Source organism: Clinocottus analis, unplaced genomic scaffold (genome assembly GCF_023055335.1).
Source record: "Clinocottus analis isolate CAN_PGR_092001 unplaced genomic scaffold, fCliAna1.0.p SCAF_17, whole genome shotgun sequence".
NCBI classification, from domain to species: domain Eukaryota; kingdom Metazoa; phylum Chordata; class Actinopteri; order Perciformes; family Cottidae; genus Clinocottus; species Clinocottus analis.
The window spans coordinates 8,060,143-8,085,193 of NW_027175898.1; the positions used below are offsets into that span (position 1 = coordinate 8,060,143).

The 25,051-nt window shown below is 42.4% G+C and overlaps 2 protein-coding genes across 12 annotated transcripts in view; both read right to left on the reverse strand.

Annotated features, from left to right (window-relative positions):
* The window catches only part of evla (Enah/Vasp-like a), a 32,536-nt gene extending 16,252 nt beyond the window's left edge, over positions 1-16,284 (reverse strand). For 2 of the 4 annotated variants that reach the window (XM_068580597.1, XM_068580593.1), the window contains exon 1: positions 7,016-7,350. In XM_068580597.1, coding sequence (XP_068436698.1) covers positions 7,016-7,104 — 89 coding nt within the window. In that variant the 5' untranslated portion in view covers positions 7,105-7,350. Of the gene's footprint in view, positions 1-7,015; positions 7,351-11,342; positions 11,575-15,863 lie in introns of those variants that run through there. The other 2 variants (XM_068580595.1, XM_068580594.1) reach the window with 2 other exon arrangements.
* Positions 16,285-16,620: 336 nt separating this feature from the next.
* Positions 16,621-25,051, reverse strand: part of eml1 (EMAP like 1) — a 47,463-nt gene continuing 39,032 nt past the window's right edge. For 7 of the 8 annotated variants that reach the window (XM_068579811.1, XM_068579807.1, XM_068579809.1 and 4 more), the window contains 16 exons: positions 24,190-24,339; positions 23,466-23,535; positions 23,118-23,228; positions 22,909-23,004; positions 22,680-22,814; positions 22,419-22,518; positions 22,067-22,218; positions 21,465-21,590; positions 20,948-21,079; positions 20,215-20,282; positions 20,033-20,121; positions 19,850-19,947; positions 19,437-19,524; positions 18,891-18,986; positions 18,667-18,797; positions 16,621-18,531 (listed from right to left, as the gene is read on the reverse strand). In XM_068579811.1, coding sequence (XP_068435912.1) covers positions 18,406-18,531; positions 18,667-18,797; positions 18,891-18,986; positions 19,437-19,524; positions 19,850-19,947; positions 20,033-20,121; positions 20,215-20,282; positions 20,948-21,079; positions 21,465-21,590; positions 22,067-22,218; positions 22,419-22,518; positions 22,680-22,814; positions 22,909-23,004; positions 23,118-23,228; positions 23,466-23,535; positions 24,190-24,339 — 1,768 coding nt within the window. In that variant the 3' untranslated portion in view covers positions 16,621-18,405. The remainder of the gene's footprint in view (positions 18,532-18,666; positions 18,798-18,890; positions 18,987-19,436; positions 19,525-19,849; positions 19,948-20,032; positions 20,122-20,214; positions 20,283-20,947; positions 21,080-21,464; positions 21,591-22,066; positions 22,219-22,418; positions 22,519-22,679; positions 22,815-22,908; positions 23,005-23,117; positions 23,229-23,465; positions 23,536-24,189; positions 24,340-25,051) is intronic. The other variant, XM_068579808.1, reaches the window with a different exon arrangement.

The window sequence follows — 25,051 nt, forward strand, 5'->3', positions numbered from 1 at the left end:
AAATTCATCCTTCATCCTGCAATAGACATTTTGAGCTGTCAGAGCAAGAAGGGAAACATTGACTGATCCGGTGAGAGCGCATCCACAAGACCAATATGATGGAACTGATTAAGTTGCAACTTAAACTAAACTAACAAAACCTAAACAATTTTAAAAAAAGACTCAAGAATGCTTGGTAGAGCTGAGGGGACCTGCACTCAGGTCGGGTTCATCAACACACGTGACCTCTTTGTTAGTATAAAAATATTGATTACAGCCGCTCTAAGCGGTTAAGAGCTGGAATACACTACAGCTGATCATTAGCCGCTCCGATCCTTTGAGGATTAGAGCCTGCTGGTATTTTCCTCTTCTGAATTCTATAGATTACATCTTTAAAAATGCATAAGCACTTCCCCACTACCATCTCATAAATATAAAAGAGACATACTGTATGTTTCTCATAGCACACTAACAGGCCAGTAAATGTAGTTACTTTGCTATTAGCTGACACTATATTTGTATTGTTGTATGTATTTTGAATTTGATGTGGTAGTCTGGTTCCTAAAAGCATCATCTTAACTTGATACAACCCACAGCTCTTATAATTTTGTCTTGTTTTTGCTGGACTAAGCAGACTTCTCAGTTGAAGGGTGAATAATATTCACCTCAAAAGGCAGAGAAGAAAGAAAGAAGAGGAGTTCAGAAAGAGAAATTAAGGAGAAGAGGGTATAGAGATAAACAAGAGCAGAGAGGATATGAAGGCTTCTGCCACACTGAGCACTTCCTCATGTCAAGTAAGCCTCATAGGCGAGTGGTGAAAAGGAGGCCACATTCCCAGGCTTTTGAATTAAGCACTTCCATGCACACATGGTAAGACATATGTGCCCCTCCCTCACCTCACCCTGCTCCACACAAATCCCATTCACTCACTCACTCACTCACAAACACACAAAGTGTCACAACTGTGTGTTTTCAGGCCATTAACAGACATTCCACATGCTGGAAGAAATGATCCCTGTATATATGATGGGTTGAGTGGGCATATTTAGTCACAGTAGTAGATGTATTTAAGCTGGGAAAGTGTTTCCTTGGCATACTGAGAGAGAGGGTCGGGGTGGTGGGGTGTACGTGGCATTCTCTCTGGGTAGCACCCGAGGGCAGAGCTGCTGTTAATATGGCAATTAGATTTTGTCGCTGGGGTAATTGTGTCACCCCGGTGGTTCACAGTGGAAGGCACCCGAACATATCTGAACAAATGCGGAGTCATTTGAGTCACATCCTTGCACGGCCGGCTCGTGACAGCGTTTTAGATTTGTTGATGAAAACGAAATGCTAAAAACACGACCAAAGGCTTCAAAAGCTGTGGAAAAGTGCTGAATCATCGATACAGAAGTGGTGCAGACGGTTGGTCATTGAATTTCACTTGACTAGTGCAGCTAGCTTAGCGCCGCTCTCCTATGGTCATGCAGCAGCTCAAACGAAACCATTTCCAAAGAAAAAAGAATGATATAATAAACTGCACATTTCTGTATGTTTTTTTTGTATTTTGAGAGGCATTTTATCGTTTTCAGTGAGTGTAGAGCCATATGCCACAGGGGGGCCTCGCCATTTCTGTACTCTTAGTTAGTTTATCAGTTTTCTCTATTAATAAGGATACAACCAAAACAGTTATTGTTGGGTTTTGCACAATAACAATTTTTCAATAAGTACTGCTTTGATGAGTTCACAGTAAATATACTCTGTGTTGGAGAAGTTTCATTTTCCTAACACAGTAAGCTATAAGCTACTAAATACAATAGACAGCCAGCTAAACCAGGCCAATGGAAGAGTTTTATTTACAGACCGCATGCGGAAACAGAAAAGAAGCTTTTCCGAGTTCCTTTGGCAGGAATCAGAGTCGGAAAATTTAAAAATCCCCCCAAAACCAAACCTTTTTGCTTGAGAGAATATGCCTTTAGAGACACCCTCTGCATATAAATCGGGTTAATTATAAGGCAGTTATCAGTGAGTTATCAGGGAGTTCTGGCACACACCATGTAACCAGCTTTATTAATCATCTTTCATGTCTCATCCCAACTAGCTAATTGGGAAAAAATGAATGGCAAAAATAATGAGAGGAGAACTCATAGTTTGATAGAAAGAAAAAAATCTGTCATATCAGATTTACAGACAAAGCAAATCCTAATTATTTACTGCAACTTAGAGGTGCAGCAGTCAATCTGCACCGCTGGTGACAACCTCATATAACCAATTAATCAATTCATTTCATGCTAATTAAGTCGCTTAAAAAACTCCTGTGCAATTAACGCAAGCTGAGAGAGACGAAAGCATCCGCAGAGGCTTCCTGTGCAGCAGGAGTAATAATCATACAGTTTTATGCATCCCTGGTCGGTGCTGCAGATAATAGAGACATGCAGTCAGTGTCAGAGAGGGTTTATAACTCAATCTGAGGTTCGGTAAACAAACAATGGCATCCTCAGGTGTGTTAATCTCAGCAAAGCAATATGCTGCCACATCTGAAATCTGACTGTTTGGAGTGGAGAGAGACTCCAAACTGTATTATAAGCATGTTCCAACTTATCCCTCAAGTTTGGGTTTCTCCTCGACACAATAGACCTTTCATTCTACCATGAAATGTAAAGCACAAACAGCTTTAACTCACAGCCTCTTCTTGCTGGGAGTGAGGCCTCTATGTCCCGCCACTCTTATTTAACAGGAACAGAAATACTTAATTATACACCCACACACAGTATATGATGGCACCCATACTGTAAGTACACCAAAATTATAGTCACTGATATTTTGAGTGAAGGGTCTTATTAGGGCAACAGAAACAGACACAACTACATTTGTCGTTACTTGTAAACTTCACTAACATCTCAAAACCAAACCTCAAGTCTCAATTTGCATTTTTCGTATACTTTAACTTGCTATTTTAGCATTTGTGCATTCCCACTGACAAGTATGGCAAAATGCAGTACACTGTGAGCATCCGGATGGATGGTGTGCTCATGACGCTGAAGAAGTTGGCAGTGTGGGACACTGGACACATCTTACCCTCAATGGTCAACATCTTGGCTACTCAACAAAAAGGGAGGGGCCACCAAACATGGGAAAATCAAATACAATTGTCAAATAAGCAAATACATACTATATATTACTTTACTGTACTGTGTTAGAGTTTCCGAATTGGGAAGCAGCTTGTGTCTTAGTCAATAGTCTTCTGACTAGCCAGAATATCCTCACAATGCACAAATGTTCTTACAACCATGTTTGAACATTTTAATTGGTCCTCATAAAGATAGAAATACAAGCGTCCTCACACACCCACATTGATTGATTACTGTGCATGGATTTGGTGAGTTGTCTGTTATTATTCTGTCACCATGATGATTATAGGCTACTGGGCATTTTAGGGCACAGCAAAGCTGCCCCGCCTGTGTATAGTATAGATGGGGGATGTATATGTGTGTGTGTGTGTGTGTGTGTGAGTGCACGAGCGCCGGGGTCCAGCTGACGGAGGGAAGAAGTCTAACAACTTGGATTAGAGACAGAGCCTGGCAGGCAGATCATTACCTCACTGCAGTCTTAAATCTAAATTAACCAGGACTTAACTCTCGTACAAGACCTCTAATCTGCTCCATGGGGAAAGTACTGTTAACAGGCCCACGAAGGGAACGAGGCCTGCGGGAACTAAAAACAGCACAAGCCAACTTTATTGCAGAGGAACAGTGTGAAGATTGTTAATTTGTAAGTGAGCAAACGTCGCGCAGTTAGCATTTTTAAAAGAAACAGCAAGAAACGGCATCAAGGCCACATTTCAAGGCTTGAAGTTTAATTGCTGCTTTGGATGTAACATTTGCTCCTGAACATCAGTATATTAAAACTACAGACAAGACACTTGCAGTCATATATAGGGTTATTATTAAAGTCCTGTTCTTCACTGATATAGTCTTTTGTTATTTTTGTTTTTGTTAGCCAACCCCCACTTTGATCCAGATTTAATGAACTACAGAACGGATTGCCATGAAATTTTGGTACAAACACCGACATCACCCTGAGGATGAATTGTATAGTATCCTTAACATTTTCTCCAGTGCCATTATCTGCAAAAAAATTCCCACCAGCCCCAGCTGCACTTTGCTAAATAGAAGATAATAGAAGGCTTACACGCAAAAGATGAGGTGAACCTGGTAACTACACCTGCTCGTCAATAGAGTGTTGGCATTGTAATTTGTCTAGTCTTGATGCTAAGCTAAGCTAACTGGTTGCTGTTACATATTTACTGTACAGAAACGAGAGTGTCAGCAATTCTCATTTAACTCTCAGTAACAAAGCAAATAAGCAACAACAATAGGTACACTATTTATACTTCATTTTTAAAGGCAATGCAACAACTAGTGTAAAGTCAGCTTGAAAAACAAAATTACGTCCAATGTTTTAGCTGCAACATACAACTTGACACCCCTCAAAAGACTGCAACAATGACCTACTTTCTTTCATACAAAGCCCCATTCCATATTTTATTTCTACTGTAAGTATGGATAATATTTTTTATGTGGGGTATTAATACTGAACATTGAAACAATATCCTTTCATAGTCACCACAATAGTGAGGATTCGATACTTTAAAATTAAGCTTTAAGGACACGAGAATATCTCCATCTCCTCCACTAATGCATCTCATTTCCACTAACTATTATACAGCAGTTCAGATTCCCATAATCTATGCAACATCATCCAAGCTGCAACATCCTTGATCCATCATGTCCAGATTGTGATAACTTTACTAAGCCATAGTGTGTTTATCTAACCCCTGACTCAATGATACACAACTACTGTGTAATACTGTGGAAAGAGCTACAATTAAGCCCCAATGAGGAGAGAGAAGAGAGACAAAGATAGAGAACGAGACAGAGAAAGACAAAAAAAAAGACAAAGAAAGAGACAGAGACCGGCAAAGAGATAGAGAGAGACAAAAAGGGACAGAAAGAGAGACAAATAAAGAGACAGACAAAAAGAAAGAGAGACAAAGAGAAAAAGAGAGAGAGACAAAGAAAAACAATAGAGAGAGAGAAAAAGAGAGCGAGCGACAAAGAAAGACAAAAAAAGAGATAGCGACAGGGACAGAAAGCGAGCGAGCAGAGTAAGTACATTAATGCCAACCGCATTAATGTACTTATGTTCTTAGCTAAATGTCCCAGTTGTGTGCAAAAAGCTCAATCTCATGCCGTGATGTATGAGTTTGCAGCGCTGCTACATTTCATTCACACACAACACAGTGGCAGAGAACGCGTGACCTATATTCTGCATTTTCTGGACTGTGATATGGAAATGTGGTACAATATGTACGAAAATACATGTTAGTGACTGAATCCAGGCGTACCGGAACAAAACATGAAAGAATAGTTAGCCACATGCATGTTCACTAAATTACACTAAATACTGTTAGACTGTATGTAGTACATTTACTTAATAGTGTCATTCTGTTCATCCGTGTTGTCTTTCTGTTACTGCCTCTGTGGATTAGGGGATGAAGATAACAAACTGTATCATGGGGTGTGCAGATTATTTTCTTCTGAAATATCAATTGAAAAGAGGCTTATAGATAAAATAACAGGAAACAAATGTCTCATGTTTTGTGTCTAATCCAGTGAATTATACATCTGGAAAATCTGCAAACTTCTTAGGTGTTTATATCAGTGTTTCTCCTTATTTTGTAAATAAGTCGCCTCTGACTTATTATATATATATACATATATGTATATATATATATATATATATATACATATATATATATATATATATATATATATATATATATATATATATATATATATATATATATATATATATATATATATGTATATATATATATATTGGTTATTTTGTCAGCCATGGAGTTTTTATCGGCTAACAGTTTGGGTCCAGAATGTACATCCCTATAAAATAGTTATAGTAGTTATAGTTGTTATTTTTTCTAAAATCTACAAAAAATAAAATGTTTTGAAGTAAAGTGTGATTTAGTTTTTTTGTTATTGTATCTGACCATCTGTAACAGGCTAAAGTCACTGTGCTGCCACCATCGGGTTTAAGGCAGGTTCTGGTGCCCCGCAAGTACAGATTAGTTTTAAGCAGCAGCTGCACATACTGTACACATAAAACCTCATTGTCCTTTATTTTTTAAACCCCCATTCTCTCCCTCATGATAACAAGACAGCCAACTGAGCTGCTTGATCCTACTTCTCTTTTGGGACAGCAGCGGTGACCAAACCGCCCTCCTCTCTCCTCCTCTTCCTCATCCATCCTGCCAGTAGAAAACAGAGAAAAAAAGAGAAGGGCACTGGCCCGAAAGACTGCCATTTTAGCCAGAAGCCATGCTGTCTTCAATACTTGTGTGAATTAAACATGTATGGAGCGCTTAGAGCACTGCTATTCAGAGATGCTCTATGTGAGGCTGCCGAGTGTTGAGAATAAAGGAGCTGCTCGGTGTTCGCACAGTGGGCTGCATGATCTCTCTGGCAGCCATTCTGGCTTTGACTGAAAAGATGCAACCGGGCGGGAGAAAAGAAAGAAAAAGAGGATCATCAAAACTGATCAGTCACAACTTCTGACACTTAACTCTTCTACACACCAACAATGAGCAGTTTTTGTTGTAGTTTTGTGCCAAATAAAAATGTTTCCATGCACACAATAAGTAATCCAAAATAACCTAAATTTTCTAAACAACTGTTTTTTGAGGCCAGATTAAGATTACAGATTAGAATTTTGGCTCTGATTAACCAACAGGGAAAGATTTGCCCATCTGTGTTACTGGAATATCACGACACTTCCTTTGCACACAATGATCGAACCAAACCACCAAAGTGTTTGCTTTCTGAATCACAAACCTCAACATTTCATTCACCTCAAAATGTTTCCATTCCTCTTTTATTTTTGTTTACTTGCTGCCTTTGACATTTAACTTCCATCACTCATCCCTGACATATTCTGGAAGTAGACGACCACACACACGTACACAAGTGTTGGTACAAACCTTGCGGCGATGTGGCTGTAAAACAACCCTGAGTCACTGACACTCTGAGGGAGGCAGTAACGAAGCACTTGGAGCCGATGTATGTCCATTTTGGTAAACAGGAAAACAGCAGCAGCAGCGGTTTCTCTATGGCAAGAACTCCCTCTTGTGCTGCTCCGTTGCCTTAAAAAAACTAGAACGCATTACTCTGCTGAGAGCTTGATACATAAATTACAAAAATAAAACAAAAACATCCACTTTAAAAACTGAGATTAAAAACATCCCTCAGATCTGGATCCTTGTACTGCTGCATTTGTTCTGATGATCCATCCAGCAACAAAGAGATGACTGAGGGACAGACTGGCAGAGATGAAGTCACTGACCAGCCGGTTGTCTGACAGATGAGTGTGTGTGTGTGTGTGTGTGTGTGTGTGTGTGTGTGTGTGTGATTGAACCTCTGTGCTATTGTTATACTGTTAACCCAGGGGAGATTACCTCATATCCGTCTCAACCAGCTTTTATCGCCCTCCACGAACACACACGCACACACACACACACACACACACATGTTTAGTGTGTGTGTGTGTGTGTGCGTGTGCGTGTGTGTGTGTGTGTGTGGGGAGGGGGGGTATTTGGGGTTTGCTACTGTCCGCCCCCTTCCTCTCGACTAGAGCCTGCTGTTGCACAAGCCGACTAGTATTAAGCACAGCCTGCATGAGCATCCAGCGGTCCATACTGTGGCCAGCTTCCATCGATTGGTTGGGATGCCCTTCGCCTCAGAGGACTCATGTAGTGGTTGAATGTGTACAACACACATTAACTGGAAGAGGTGTTCGTGCTAAATGGCCATTAACATCCACTGAGTAATTGACTTCAATTGACTCAATCAGAACTTAACGAACAAGTGAAAGATTTTGGAAGTCATCGCATTTATCGTTGGCCGGAGGGGCTTTGTCCCGACTGCCGACCAGATGAATTAACAATAGAAGTGGACACTGTAGTTTGTTTTGAGCGTTGAGGCTTTGACCATCACTTTGTTCCAGAGTGAAATATCTATTGGATGGATGCCATCATGCCATGACATGTGTCTATGTATTGATATGGCCTGGCTTTCCCTCCAGCGCCACCACGAGGTTAAGATGTGTGTCTTTGAGTGAATTGTGTCAACAGCTATTGGATGAATTGCTATGAAAGTTGGTAAAACCCATGACTTCATCTAGCACCACCACACCATGTTATCGCTCAGCTCAAAGCCTCTTGGTACGGTCTAACAGAGCAGCTGGTGTGTTTCTGTAAACTTTGTTTTTGATATCGATATTAGCTTAATTCAGTTTCGGTTGGGCTGTTACCAAAACATGAAATACTGGAATCAGAGTTGTTTCTAAAAAACAGTAGTGATGTTTATTCCTCCGGCAAAGATCAGAACATGATCAGATACCATGAACATGAATGATCAATATATGCAATACATACTCATTAAAGCGACACACACTCACAGACAGACAGACAGACAGGACTAACAGTACTCCAGTGTGAGGATAAAAGAACATTGCTCTTTGAACTTTGACCTCTCTGGTTCCCTGGCCTTCACTCCAACAGCTGCCCTCATACGCCGCAGTGACGGCAAACAAAACACACCGCCATGGGGCGTGACGGGGCACGCAGCAGCACAAGATGCCACGTGTGATTGGTTAAATGAGGGTCACAGTCAACAGTGATTGGTCCAACAGGAGCGTTAGTGAACAGGCATTTGTTTTTTTCGGGGCTCATAGTAAAGCCCGTGCCAAGCGGCATTACTGTTGGTGCCCAGCTGGACTGCAGGACATTTCTGTGGCCGGCCTGGGCAAATGTTTACAAGTTAAATCTGTAACAGACCAGTCTGTGGCGCCCTGAGGAGTGGACACTGCCTGCTCTCTAAAGTTTAAAAATGATAAACTGTTGCGGGGGAAGAGATGACACTGAGCATCAAACATGTGAATATGTTTCTCCATGACTATTATTGATAAATAAAAATATATAAGTTGTATACTCCTCAAACTCATTCAGTTATAAAGCTTTTTTTTCACAGTTGTTACATAAAACAGCATATATATATATATATATATATATATATATATATATATATATTATATATATATATATATATATATATATATATATATATATATATATATATATATATATACGTGGGTCAACCAAATTAAATACAAAGGTGGAAGAAATACAAATCTCATCTTTGTCCAGATAAGTGTCTCTAAACATAACTTTAACTCTCTAAGACCTTTTTTTGTTTTCACAAACAGTTCCTGGGAAATACTCCACAAATTGAGAAATGCACCTGTACGTCAGAAATGGATCTCAGTGATCAAATTCAAAGTCTTGACAAAAAGGAGTTTTATCCCAAAATGTATTTCCTCGTGCTTTAGGGAATAAACACATTTTCTCATATAGCATAAAACATAACACATTTCAAATATGTTAAGTTTTCAATGTTAAAGGGAGCTGACTGGGTTTGTTCATTTAGTAATATATGTCATACATAAAAATGTTGTTAGTGTGATTAAATCACCTCAAATGCTCAATATTGATGATGTTAACAATATGTTCTTACTATAAAAATCTGCACACGTTCATTCGGTTAAATAATTTGGCTCCGAGATCAGAAAAGTAGTGAAGAAAGGTCTGTTCACAATTGTGTTCCTAAAATCTTGTATAAAAAAATGAAAGATTTGATAAAAACAAAGATAATTACGTGGATATGATGGTTCAGCAAGAAGAGGCATTTATTGTTCATGACAGCGACCCAGTACAGTCAATGCACTCGTCCCATATTGTTTTTTTTATATATCAATATAGAGCATCAATATATTGAATGAGACTCAAGGATTATTTGACAAATGGTTGATTATGAATCATCGTCTTAATATAAGGAGATCATTTTGCGGTATCATATCCACAGCCAGCAGCAGTGAAGCCTCCCAGAGGGAAATCAGCATGTTGACCCCTTTAACAACATCATTTATTCATGACAGATCTCTGCTGATGCCAATTGGCCCTCAGGCTAATTGTCATGAACATACAGTACAATATGGATAGCAACCCCCACTTCTTCGCACACCCCTCCCCCACCTCTGCTTCTCCCTCCACCTTCCTCAGTGCTCTCCAGTCCCGTCACTAATCCTGATCCTTAAAGGGAAACACAGCTTCATAGGATGCACAGGCGGATACACCAGTGGCACGAAATGACAGAAGGAACACAAGACTTTCCATATTTGATACATTTCTGTGATTTCCCTGTCAGAGTAGAATCTCCTGCAGATTTTTGTGTTTTGCTGGATTTGTCAACTGAAATACCCGGAGGATGAGATGGACCTGAACAGCAACCACTGACAGCTAAATGGGAAGAAAACCCGATGATGGGTTGAGATGAAGAGTTGAGCAGAGTGGGTTGTCAGAAACCTGCAAGTGGCAGCTTCAAGGTCCTGCTTTGTAATAAAATGTGTCAGTATGAGCAGTGCCTCATGATTGATGAACATACTGTGAGAGAGGTCTTTCCTCTCTGTACTGTACTTTACAGTAGATTACTAGAGTGCAAGCGGTCAAGCATAAATCTCTGATGTTATCTCTTTTGCCCCACTCGGCTCCACATCTGTATTTGAGCTCCAACAAATCACCACATCCCGCTGTAATCTGCCCAGGCCATATTATACAGGGAAGCCTCTATCTCCTCGTATCATCTGGCTTTTGATAGTCCCACTCAAGTAGCCATTCGGAGATTAGCGCTCTCTATCCCGTTCTTCCTGTCTTTCTTTCTCACACATGCAATGAGTCCAATGGGATCCGTCCTGTGAAGCACAGAGAGCAGCTGAGGGGACACACTGACAGACAGAGAGAAACTCCTTACTTCTTCCCAGGAAGAGACTGAACCAATGAAAGATTGCTAAAGGGTAACCAATCGGGCGTCTCTGCAAACAGCTGGCTCCAGAGAAAACACAGACAGGGGTGGAAAGAAAGGAGACGAGTGGAGTTTTTCCTCTCCCATTTTCCTCGTTTTCTCTCCAATTTAAGCGAGTTGAATTGTTACATAAAACAGCAAGTAGAGCTGCAACGATGTCCAGAATGACACAGAAAGGAATACGTGTTTCCCTGCAAAAAATCTTCCAAATGCTGTTTGAAGAAGCAAACTGATTCTCTGGTGTGAAAGATGAGCCAGGCTTTCAACAGAAGCACTAGAGACAGAAGATAGGACAAAGCCATGTTTTCCCTTTAATCACACTCACCCAAAAGCACAGAAGAACTCAAGAAGATACAGAGAACGAGGTGAGGAAGAGGAGTCACATCGACTTACCCAAAATCGTCCAGGGAATACATGTTGCTGAAGAAGACAGTCCAGTTTTCAGGCAAAAGGATGAAAGGAGGAATAAATGGGGAGATTATGGAGGAGAGGGGGAAGTGTCAGCCTGAGCAGAGAGAGCGGCTCACATGCTGTCCGACGCTGAAGCAAACCCGAGCTTTCCCCTTCTTCACATCCTCTAAAAACGCTCCATAAAAATCCTCTCCGCCAACAGAGCAGACATGAGACGGAGACACAGAGAGAGTGGGAGGGAAGGAGTGAGCGAGAGAGATGAGGAGTGTTGCAACAGAGTAAGGGAATGTAAGAGAGAGAGACAACATGTGACCAGAGCAGACCAGTCACCTCTCTCCGCTCAGAGGATTGTGTGGAGTGCCGTCTTTCAACCTCCAAGGAATCTTTTCCACTGGATGAAAATTACATGTTAGCCTATATGGGAAACAAAAGTGCTTTCACAAGCCGCCCTTCTATAGCACGTCAAATTCAGCTTAAAATAGAATCTAGAGGGAATTTTTGAAGGTGCATGTGAGCTAACCTCTAATCCCCAATTAACTATGGAGTAGGGAAACACACAGTAATACACTACACTTCATTCATTCAATATCTGTCATAAAGGGACACAACTTTCCACCTCAAAATGAAGTGCAATGTAAGAGTAGATGCAGTTATTAGTCGTATATTCAAGCAACAAAGGATTTAATTCATCTTGTGTAACATTAGCAGTTTCCTTGTGGCTTTATCAGAATTTATCCTCAACCCGGTGGTCCATCTGGCTGAAGCAAACTTAGATAAAGCCTCTTTGCCAAAGCGAGACAAGGTGTGGGAAACAAACAAAGGGCAATGTAGTACACTAAAAGATTAGGGGGGCTTAATGGGGATTAAAAATGGTAAGAAACATACAACAGACCCTGGAAGGTCAGTGAAATACAACAAAATCTTCTTTTTATCTAAAACAGAGTTTGTATAGGCTACATGGAGGAACATGCAGAGTGAAGCGGTTAATGCTACAGAAGCTCATGTATGTACAACCAAGGCCAAATCGTAAATTGTGTAAATGTGTACGGGGGAAGTAAAACATGTGAGCTGATTCAGAAGCACATAACATACAATACAATGTTAGAATGGGGATGAAACGCAGCTAAACCTCACTTAGCTGTAAAAGCTTTTCACAGTGTGGTCATCTGATACAGCTTCACCTCCATCAAGTACACACATGATGCAGATGCACATCATCAAACAACACACAGCTTTGTATAATGTATGGGATGTAGAGAAGAACCATTAAAGTATGCTGCATGAGTTTAATGGTGTGTGGTGTAAACATGATAAGTGCTGAGTTGACAATAAAAAGAGAGTGAGAGAGATCTGTTTTTACTTTAGCAGAACATCTGCATTACTCTCAGTGGTGTGAGGAGGTAAAACTAAGTAATTTTGCATGTAAAATACTGGATTTGATCAAAAAACATATAATACTGTCTTAGATGGTTTTCAGTTTCCTACCCTAAATTTTATCGCAAGTTAAAAGCCCTTAAATTAGTGTTATAACCGCTTGATAAGCACTGATCTAAAAACAAATGCAAATATAACAGCTGTATTCTCTCTGTAAATGAACTGTCACTTGACCGCTACACTTTCGTGAAGCACAATGTAATAATCTACACTACACTTACTACACAGCGACAGGAGGTCGAAAAAACTGATTAAACATTTTTTGACAAAATAGTTTTTTTTCGTGGTTTAGTGGCATCTAGCGGAGTCTAGCGGGCAGATTGCAACCAACTGAATACCCCTCTGCTAACTCCTACCTTTAAAAGGATCTGCACTGCGTGAGCGCCCAACTGCAAAACCATCGTAAGGCTGTTTGCCTCGCTCTGAGGCCATTCATACCATAATAACACTACAGGAACAACAGCAGTACCACAGTTTTGCACTCTGTTGCTGACATTACTGCAGTCAAATAAGCATGTCGGAGAGCTACGGTGGCCTAAAGGTAACCAAAACACGCAAAAGGCTCTCTCAAGACGCTTGTTTGGTTTGCCTGATCTGGGCTACGGTGGCGGTGCAACGCAGCTGACTCTGAAGAGGACCCAATGTTCATCATAAAGTGTCAGATTGAAGGTTAAAGGTTAAAGGTGTAGCATTGCAGTGGATCTATTGACAGCAACAGAATCAAATATCATGTTTTTGTGTAAAATAACCTCAAAGTAATAATTGTTTTTGTTGCATGAATCCGTTTATATCCACACAGTCTTCTCAAAGCGGCCGCTATGTTTCTACAGTAGCCCAGAAGGGACAAATCAAACACCAGCATTTGCCCCCTATAGTTCTCCTGCACGCTTGGCCCATAGGTGAAGTTTCAGTTTCACCGCTAGTTGCTGCCAAATCTGTGACACAAAACCTTTAAGTTTTGCCAGTTTTAAACTACTTAATTCAGGCAAAGTAGTGTTTATTTTTGGGTTCTTTTGTTAAGAAGCCAGATGTGTGCAGGTTCTTACAGAAAGACATGTTTTGTTCTGAAATCCCGTCATCATATCAGTACAAAGATCTGTGAGCAGCCCCCAGACCGATGGCGTTCTCATTTAGTTCCTTCAGAAGTCTTTTCCCTTCACCCTGGCCCTACCTGCTCTCCCTGGAGGACTGTTTCCCTGGAGGAACCCTGGAGCATGTGCGTGTTGTGGCTGTACGTGGTGACGCTGGCTCACGTGGAGCTGCTCTCTGATCAGCGCGGAGGGCGGCAGCAGCCTGCAGTAAGATGCATAACTCAGCGTTTTCCCTTCCAGTCGCTGCACTCGCTCATTCTACCTTTCCTGGGATGAATCACCACAACAAGCTTCAGAAACCGTCCTGCATCAATAGTACAGGACGGGCGCCTTCGCTTTTTGCCCTATGCCTCTGTTTCTCTCACAACACACACACACACACACACACACACACACACACACACACACACACACACACACTCACACACTCCAACAAGGAGAACAGTGAGGAAGCATCGCACAATAAAACCACTACTGTTACTGGACTAAAAATAACTAAGCTACACTCACACGGACATGCACATACACATTCATAACCCTTACATAAACGCAGCAATGGAAGCAGTGACGCTGAACAAATGATCTCATTGAATTAGATCTTCTTCTTCTCTCCTCTGCAAAAAGAAGAGCCGGGTCACCTTGTTGTTGCTTTGTGGGGATTTAAGACTTCCCTTCTGGGCTTGAATCAAAGAGCAGATCTGCCTCTGGCAACAACAAACGCACAGGATGGGACAGAAGCAGCACAGCTTTACAGAAAAGAGGAAACAGCGTGTTCATCCAACTGGACTGGAAGATATGAATCTTACATGTTTACGGCCTGAGATCAAAACAGTTCGGCTACTTTGAGTTGTTATGGGAAGGAGCGAGTTATTTAGGATCAGGAATACTTCACTAGATATCCAGATGTGAGAGCACCCATAGCTTTCTCTCCGTTATTCCCTTTCTCTCTCCTTTACCTCTTTGAAGCAAGCAGCACCACAGCTACACACCCAGACAGTCACACACACACACACACACACACACACACACACACACACACACACACACACACACACACATGCAGACAAACACCGGTAGCTAGTGCAAAACGGAAAGAGAGGAGAGTCTCATATAAATCTGAAGCCATAAAACAGAATGGTGCAGGCTGCAGCTACGGAGACACTGAGGAGTCAAACTAAAGGCAGCAGGGGGAAATATAAAAGGACTGTTTCATAAATAGAACAAAATAGAAAGACTCTGCTGCCAGAGAAGATTTTGCCCTCAGCGCATTCTGCATACCAACATAAGCAGGGAAAGGCTCAAAATAACACTGACAGGCTTGAGTATACAATGAGGATTTACACAGCAGATACATTTTCCATAGACTGGGTATGTGCCTGTGTGGATCCGTCATAGAGTAAGTAGGCTTATGTAGGTGTCTGAGAGGAGTGGGGGTGGAGGGTCTGATAACCTGCCTGGCAACCACCAGAATAAACACCCTCCTCTTCCTCCAGTGATGGATATATGCACCCTCACTTATCCTATTTGCATCCTCCTACAGCCCGGCCGATCGGTCACATTCAGCGTTTTATTTCAACCAGATGAAACACACGATGCTGCCGGTTCCATGACAACATTTTTCTGGCTCAAATCCTGCACTCACTGGGCGGGTCCGGCGGTGGAAACAGAGGGCTAATAGAGGGGGAGCAGCCCGATTGATGAACATTAACCACCGTGTGTATTGGGAGGGCACAGGGAATGGTAACGGGCGCCTCTTTGGGAGCCGAGGCCCGATGGGTGGGCCCCTGGGTGCTCACAATACAGTCTCCACAAGGACAGAATAAGACCATAAGATGCTGCAGTTCTCCACTGCATTAGCGGAAGTGGAATATTCTCGCAAGATAAATGTATAAATGCAGACGGAGGGCCGGAGGTCTGGTGTCGGTGCGCATCTGTCATGACGCGTCAAACAGAGCGCGTGGTGCTGGCCGCCGCTTACCTCATTCTCTCGTCTTTTATTCAACCGGAGATGATGGCACTGACGAGGCAGATTACAAGAGCCACGGGGTCCCGCTTATTGTTCTGTAAACACAGTTTGGGAGGCTTGAGTCAGCCCGCCCGCTTTCCACTTTGTGTCTATTATGCGCGTCTAGTAGCGACAATACAGGCGGATGATGAGCGGTGTTGCAGACACGCTAAGCGAGGACACGAGCGCTTTCTCCCATCCGCTTTGTGCTCCGTTGTCTCTGCTGTCCACGCGCGCCGCTGCGTATCCTTAAGTCCATGTTCAGCCGGGGCTCGTGCTCGGTAGAAGACGGTGAACGGTGGTCTTCGGCCGCCGCTTCCCTCATGCCATAGCTTCTTCCCATTCGGAGTGTTTTGGTGAGGTGGAGAGATTTTGGTGGAAATGCTAATGCTGCTGCGTGAGGAGGGAGCGAGGAGGGGGCGCAGACCGGCTCAATGCTGCCCACTAGCGGCGAAGACGCACACGTGCAGCCCCGCTGACGCCCCCACTCCAGCCCGAGATACTGCTTTGTAATGTTATGGTGGTCAGAGCGAGCTTTAGGGAGGCACTCTGCTGTGGGAAGATGCCCATACGATTCATTTTTACGGTATGTTCTATTTTCTAATAAAAGGAAATATAAAGCTTGCAAGATTATTAATTATAGTATGTATACGTAACATCTCTCAGAGATTTTGAAACAAATACACAATAAATAAAAATGACAAAGAGGAAAATACAAGACACAGTCAGAGGAATTTCATGTTGCATTTACTTTCAGACGTTGTTAAAAGTTCAATGGTATTCTGCAGCCCCAGGTGTTTAATGGTAAAGCATTATAGTGCCGGCTATGTCACCGCTGTTAGATTTGAGTGGTTTTCCTGATAACACAACTCCAACAATCAGCCAACCATCAGGCTTTAAAAACAACACCAACACGCCTCATATCAGTGGCAGCTATGGCGTTACTAAATCTGCTGAACCTGTCAAAAGTATCTGGTATATTCATGCATGTGTGTGTAATATTGGCTTTGTGTTGACAGTAAGATGAGGGGTGTGGCGAAAACAGACGTCGTTGGTTCATTGGTTCGTGAATATCTCCGCTGAGTACTAAATGGTAATTTGTTTGTTTTATTGTGCAGGTAAATAGACCTGCTGTGTGTTTATCATCTGAAGCAGTGCATTATAGAATAAAAAACACTCCAGAAGGTTCAGTTGAGTGAAATAATTTGTCAGTGACTGATGGTGCGCAACTGAGGAGCACATCAGACGTAAACAGGTACAGTGTAATGGTCTCATCCTTCTCCTTTCTAAACTGATCCCGGTGCAGTAAAATGCAAATGGATGCAAATTTAAAAGGCTTCACATCATTGAAAAAAAACACACAAAAACATGCTTGCTTTTCATTTTCCTTGCACCTCGAGGCAAAGGCAAGACAACAACCCATTCCAAAGATCTGAAACACTTTAAACACTGTATCACCTACATCTCGCTTATCGGCTGCTTCAAGCCTCTTGGTATATTTACACATATGGGACTAAACAGGGATGTTTTTCAGGGAAAAACTCAAAGGACCTGAAATTGGAAGTGAAGGATTTGACTCTTAATCAATAAATAATAGGAAATGTGCCTTTGTAAAGACCTGGAAGCACGAAAACATAGAACGTGTTCAGATATTGTAAAAAAAAGTTTAAATCCTAACTCTCTAATGTTCATTGCCCTTAAATGGACGATAGTTTTAAATGTTGGGACATCACATCTGGCTGAACCTTTCTGTATCTAATCATCATCAAGACTGTATCGTAGTTTTCATTCAAAATTAGTAATGCAATTAAATCAATAATGGTTAGACAACAGTTGAATCTGACATTAACCGTAGTTGATACCTCTCTGTATGTTTAAGTGAGCTGTGTATTGGGCTCGTTCTGAGACGTCAATGTTAATAAAAGAGACGAGTTCTGCTTTACTAGTGCTTTCCTGAGTTGTTAAATACAAAATACACAAACGTTCAACAATTAGAAAATCCCTCTGTTCTTTCTTTCCGTACACAGTTTTTGTTCCACTGCTCTTGGATCTCCAGCGATGAACCTCTTCAGCCCATCATCTGTGGCTGAGCGTCTGCAACACAAGAACAGTGGAACTCTGCAGATGCAGTCAGAAAGTCAGAGCCTTTGGTTCTGTTTAGTTAGATTTGAGCCGTCTGTTTTGTTCTGACTCATTGGTGGCTGAGTCAGTAGTGTAGTGTGTGATAAAAGAAAAGGTAAAATATTCAGGATTTTTGTATTTTCAAACAACTGCACAAATCATCTCCAACAGTTCGTCTCATTTGGGATCTGAGAGCATATCAGGAAAGAAAACCTCGAGTTCCTCTTCTGTCAATTCACTTCAGTTCAGCAGATCCACGTTGTTGAGGTTATGAGTTAATTTAAGTTTGGTTTGGTTCAGTTTAGTGCAGTTCAGTTCAGTTCAGTTTGCTTCGGCTGGGCTTCAGGCGCCAGCAGCAGCAATAAAACAACAGTGTCTGTTACTGCCGGCTGCCTCAGACTATCCTCCACTGCATCACGCTCATGTCCTTCCCTCCAGTTGACACCAGGTAGCCGTCGTCATACAGAAAGGTCACGTTGGTCACGTGACTGCTGTGGCCACCGTACACATGGCTGGGAGCCTAAAAGGAAAAAAAAAATTCCAAAATGTCAGGCTTTTTCCCTTATTAGATGGACATGGGTACATGGTGCCTTCGTACATGGTGCACCCGCTCTACCCAGAAGCCACCAGGGTGTCCCAGTACACTGTATCTTACCCTGAACTGTGAACAGGGGTATGAGAATAGGTGGACCTTCCCAAAGTCGTCTCCGGTAACCAGGAGGCTTTTATCACTGGACCTGCAGGCGGCGTTGATGTCGGTGCCATCTGAGCCGTCGGGCCACAAGCCTGAGGAGCGGAGATGGTGCACAGACGTCCATTGATGGGACATTAAAACATAAACACTCACCTAAAGAGGACAGGGAAGGAGCCTTCACTTACCAAAGACATGGAAGCCCAGAGTGCAGGTGTGGGTGGCCCACTCAATGTCTCTGGTGGTCTCCACACTGACCACCTGTTTACACACTGATGGGATCCCTGGGGAAACACAAGCCAAGCACACAACATGTTTTACTAAAATCATGAGCGCTGTTACAAAACATGTAATAGAGAACTACTGTAGATTTGAAACCAATGTTGTATAAGGGGCCAGCATCAACTCTTTTCAGAGAAAGAAAGAATAATACGCAGGGATTTCCTGCTATTCGTCCCTCTCCTCCACTGTGATGTGATCAGTGTGTCAGTTTGACCAAACGGAGCCACAAACGCACACAGATACACACACACACACACACACACACACACACACACACACACACACACACACACACAGAGCAGACAGGTCACAGCCAGGTGAAGTCTGTGCTTCGACTCATTTGCTTGTTACCGAGGACAGGCGGTGCCAAGTTTGAATAGTGCGTTTACACACATCCATCAACAATGCTATGGAGTGTACCATCAACACGGGGAAGGCGACAGTGTACTTACAATACAGTATCTCGTAGTCCCCTGAGTTGGACACCAGGTATTGGGAATCCACTGACCAGTCCAGATGGGTGATGAAACTTGAGTGACCCTGAGATTTGATACAAAAGGAGCACGTTAGATAATGTACCTTCACAGGCACTTCCCTGTGCTCCTGCAGCAGAGGCAATAGAGCGAGTCAAGCACCAAAACCCCTAAAAATATGCATTTGATTGGATAATCATTATGTTTATGTAGCTGCAGCGCTGTATGACTCAGCTTATGTCCTTTATCATTTGTCAGCTTCTGCATCCACACAGTGAGGACGTGGCGTACAGAGTGGAGGCCCAGATATAGAGCTGAGGAGCTAAATATAGAGATGATGCTTAAAATAACAGAGTTACGGAAGAGGCAGGACGATAAATACAGGTGCTCACCGAGCACTTCCCCACTCGGCTGTACTTCCTCCCGTTTTCCGCCACGGCGTAGACGTAGATGTAGTTGTCGTGTGAACCGACGGCCAAGAAGTTACCATCTAAATGAAATAATAAAAGAGAGGATGATTACTGTGCGGTACATTTCTAAATAGTGAAAAAGGAAAAGAGCCGGTATGAACATACCCGGCCCGTAGCACACGACAGACAGCTGCTCGTTCCCGTCCGTGTGCACGGCGACCAGATCCTTCGAGTCAGAGTCCAGCACGAGCCACCTGCAGGAGCAAACGCCTGCTTTTTAAGGTCTGAACACAGTAAGAGTGAACATATGTCACGTAAACACCGTGTTGCTTTACTGTGATCCTTACCTGCCAGTCTGGGTTCCTATGGCAACCACAGCTCCAGATGGGTGGAAGCCTGCTGATTGGGCAGCGTCCTGCCAGAACCAGGAAGTGCACATTTAGTCTTCCACCGACTTAAAATGTATTTGTGTTACGTGATTAAAACAAAGAGTTGCACTGAAACCGACCAAAATCCAAAATATGACCAATACAGTACATCTTAATAAACACAACAAAGCAACAGGTCTAACAACCTAAATACACAACATGTTTAAAGATCAAATGAAAATATATACATACATTTAAAAAAAGTATTCCTACCTCATACATTAAAATTATTTTCATTTCTCAGGGTATTTATGAAAAGCAAATACTTTAAGTTTTAACACTTTGTGTTTTTTTAAAAATCAAATACAAACTTGTTACCAGCCTTCCGCTTCAATTCACCTTTTCTATCTTTCAAATGTTTTTAATGATACTATTTATATTAGCAATATAATACAATACAGTTTTGTGTTCTTTATTGTTAATAAATTTGGACGTTTACACAAACATTTTGCTTAGTGAAGCTCAGAGTTTGAGACTAAAAGACAGATTCTAAGTTAATTCAAGGTTGTTTTCATTTACATTTTATTGGCTAAAAGGGCAGTTCTTATCGGTTCTCAGGGACAACAGAAGTGATCAAATAGTGTCCGATTGTCGTCGTGTACTGTGTAATTCCCATGACCGACCCCAAGGTGGCAGTGTTTGCTAAACTTACTTCCATACTCTTGGTCCAGATGAGCTGATGGGAACTTGAGTCCCACAGACAGACCTGCCTGTCATAGCCACAGGTGAGGAACTGAGGCCTGCAGGGGTGCACAGCCAAACCCCACAACTCATCAGTGTGACCCTGGAGAGGAGAGGAGAGTATTCTTCTTTTAATTCTATGTCTTCTTGCTACAACGTCACAGCCTTTCAAATGAAACGAGGTCCTGGACAACGTCATGGTAAAGCTGCAACGATGAATGATTAATCTATTAGTCAAAGAACAATGAATCTGGATTTGCTGTTTTTCTATTTGCTATTTTCTTTGTTGACTGAATATATTTTGGTTGTGAACTGTTGATCAAAGGAAACAAGACACTTAAAAAAAAAGTCCCATTGGACTCTTCGATTGACCTTTTTTCCCCAACCAATCTTCAATTGGAGAGACCAAAATAATGAATGGATAACTGGCGGATTGATCAATAATACAGAATAGTCCTAGTGTTGGTGTATTACACGCTTTAATCTACCTGCGTAATGGGCATGAACTCTCCATCCAAACTGCCTTGCAAAACAAAGTGTTTCGTGGTCCCGATGAGCACCGTCTCCCCTCGGCCCTCTGCGATGGTCCGGATTGGACCAAACAACTCAGGCACCTGTGGAGGAAATACGATCATGATGTACACCATCTGTTTACTTTTTGTCAGATTAAATATCAATTTATCTTTTACTGCATAATCTGGTCTCTACAGAGCAAATGAGACATGAGTGGTCTATGATAATAAACATTACAAATATCCATGAATCCCATTGAGAGCACAAACTCATCTCATCCTGTGCAATATTCATGACATGGTGCAGCATTCAGAATGTAAAGCCTGCTACCTCGGGCAAGAGAGCTATTTCTGGCTAATATGAGCCACCTAGTTTAAAGGAAGGAGCTGAATATGCAACTTAGCATTTTATTGAAACAGAATGTGATAATGTCAAATCATATAATTAGGACGCTGTAGAGCTCGATAGCTAAACATAAAGAAAACCCAGTAATAATTGAAATAAGATGCTTCCAGAAAGTATGACTTATGCATTACAAATTTTAAATTGATTAAAGTATTGATGAACTTTTCCTCACCTCCACCGTTTGTATCTGCTGGTAGCTACCGTCCCAGGAGATGAGCCTGCGGTCTTTACCTCCAGAAACCAGCGTGCCGTTCCTCAGCATGCACAGAGCGAAGATGCTGCCCTCGTGAGCTCCTTGGAGGACGTGGCTGATACGATTAGTGCCTGTGTGACCGAGATCAAATGAGATGGATGAACAGGTTCAGTTGGAGACAGGCGGACGTAAAGGTCGAGTGCTTGATTATGCAGATTCAGACAGAGAGACAGACAGACAGAGTGATCGATCGACAAGTCAGAGGCAAAAAGAGAGCTCATCGGACCACTAAGAAGAAATAAAAGTTCAACAATTTAAATGATTAACGTGCCTTTTCCCCACACCAGGATGTTCCCACTTGAGTCTCCTGTGATGGCGTCTCCATTTTCTGCAAAGGTCACGCACAACACAAACTTAGGCTTCTCCTGTTTCTGCAAGAAACACAAGAAGACAAATATTGTTATTTTTCTCCCATTGATGTTTATAGCTGTGAATGGGATCATATCATAGCACAGGCTGTTATGATGGCACGTGTGCCTCTCTATCAAACATGATGGCGTCACAGGATCGACATCACATGTGGTTGTCTCACCTCAAACAGTCCTTGCTTCTTGACCAACACGCCTTTCTCCAGGTTCCAGAAGTAGAGATGGGACTTGCCGCAGGTCACGACGATGTTGCTGTCTGTTGGGTGAAAGTCTGCAGCAAACACCGACTCGTTGGAGCACTGAGGAGAAACACATAAAACCTCTACATTCAAAACCCAAATGATTTGAGCAGTATGTCAGGTTATGTGTCATTTAAAAAGCATGCACGCATACCTTGACCTCGGCCAGTCGGTCCTCTCTCTGCCAGTCCCAGACAGAGAGGACGTGGTCATTGGAGTCGTCCACCACACACAATGTATTCCCTCCATTCTGACACACAGAAAAAGACACGATGCCATGTTTATTCACTGACTAAATGCAAACGCAGAATAGAAAAAACTCTCCCTAAACTCCTTTTTAAGTGTGTTGTGGCGCCTCCTCACCGACTTGGAGAAAGCCAGGCAGACCAAGGCTCGGTCGAAGAAGCCTGCACCGAGAACATGGAGTGTGTTGAGGCTGACAGAGTCCCACACACGCACATGAGGAGCCAGCTGCTACCAGGAACAGCACACACACACGAGCACAGGAGAGGTGTACCATCAGTATGACGCAATGTGAGGAAATCAATGATCATATACATTATGCCTTTCAACTCCTCAGTCTGTCTATTAAGCAGAAATGCCTGAACCAGCTGGGAAAACATAATGTCTTAAATGAAACAGCAACACTCCTCACTCCACTAATAAATCAGATGTTGAATACTAAAGTGATAAAACATCAACCTCACTCACTTTTCCATCCGAAGAGGTGCCCGCCACCTGACCGGTTGCTATGGTGATTTTATCGGGGTGGACAGCCAGGCTGGTGAAGAGGAAGATGTGAAAACATTTAAAAGCCTTTTCAACATCAAAAGGGCAGTTTGAATATAGATGAGCAATGTGCTCGCACCACATGAAAGGAGGCTTTTAAAAGCTGCGAATACGATATTCACTTAGCTACCACACACTGTCTGTACTAATGAGAGGCGGGAATTAAATCGATTGAGATAAATTCATCCCCTTTTGGGTACGGCGGTGCAGCAGCATCATAGCATGTGTGAAGCTTGAGCACTTTGTCTTCAAAGGAGTAAGAATTAGTTGGCAATCCATCCTTTGATCTGTAATCCAAAGTGTTCATTATTAATTTGAACCTTTATTGACCCCCAGGTTACCTCACTGTTATACACACGTTCATGCTTGTGCACAAATCCTCATGCCAAGACACACCAATCCTTTACTTCACTTGTCTTACTCTTTACTCTCCCTCATTATAGTTACTCTGCACGTACTCGGTATCGAGAAAGAACTCTACGGCCTGTGAGGATTGTAGAAGTGCTGTGTTTCAACTCTAACAAGGAAACGAGATGAAAGGTAGATGACAGATGTGAATTTGAAACGGCAGTCCATGACCAAAGTGTTACTTCAGGTGAGTGTGTGCACTTTACAATCCCCTTAATAATCCCCAGGTGTCTCTCACCATTTGATGTCATCCGTGTGTCCGGTGTAGTGTCGCTGCAGCTGCTCGTCCACGTTGAACAGGACGACCACGGAGGCGATGAAGTACACCGTTTCTCCCGTGGGCAACAAGTAAAGATTGGAGCGACAGTCTCGGCCGCGGTAACCATAACTGGACATCAGAGAAGGTCAAGGAATAAAACAGAAAAGACATCCAAAGTAAAGCAGAAACAACTAATTAACTGACTGACTGTTCATGAAAATGTGCTTGTTGCAGGACAGAAAAGTGAAGGATCTATTTGCTCGCACCAACAAGCAGGTGTACATCTAGCAAAATGATCATAAAACACATTCAAATTTATTCAAGCGACTGACATTCAGCCCTCGTATTGGTGTTTATACTCTAGTTCCTTGGTTACATATATGAAATTGCAGCCCACATATATTTCTGTGTGTGTGTGTGCGTTTGTGTTCATCTCTCCTCAGATTTAATCTTCTCTTTGTCTCCCTTGCGGCTCGTCTGAATAACACACTACATTCATTCTTCCATCAACAAATGAAGGCGAGAAACCACAAAATGAAACAAAATATAAATAAAAGAGCACAAGAGGAGCTGCTGACTGGTTGTGCCTCAGCCGCCGGGCTGTGTGCAGATTATTACAGACTGCAGGCTGCAGAGCGATGAGCCCGTTTCCAACTGCGGCAGCGCCACACGGGGAAAACGAACGTCTGAGCAGATCTACTCTGACAAGCAGGGAGAGAGGAGACGACACTTTGTCAGCTTCCTCTCTCACCTACGTCAAAGCACTACCTGGATTTACTCTCATTAGAAGATTACTTTTCAAATCTTTCCAAAATCACAAGCAGGACTTCTTTCCACAGAA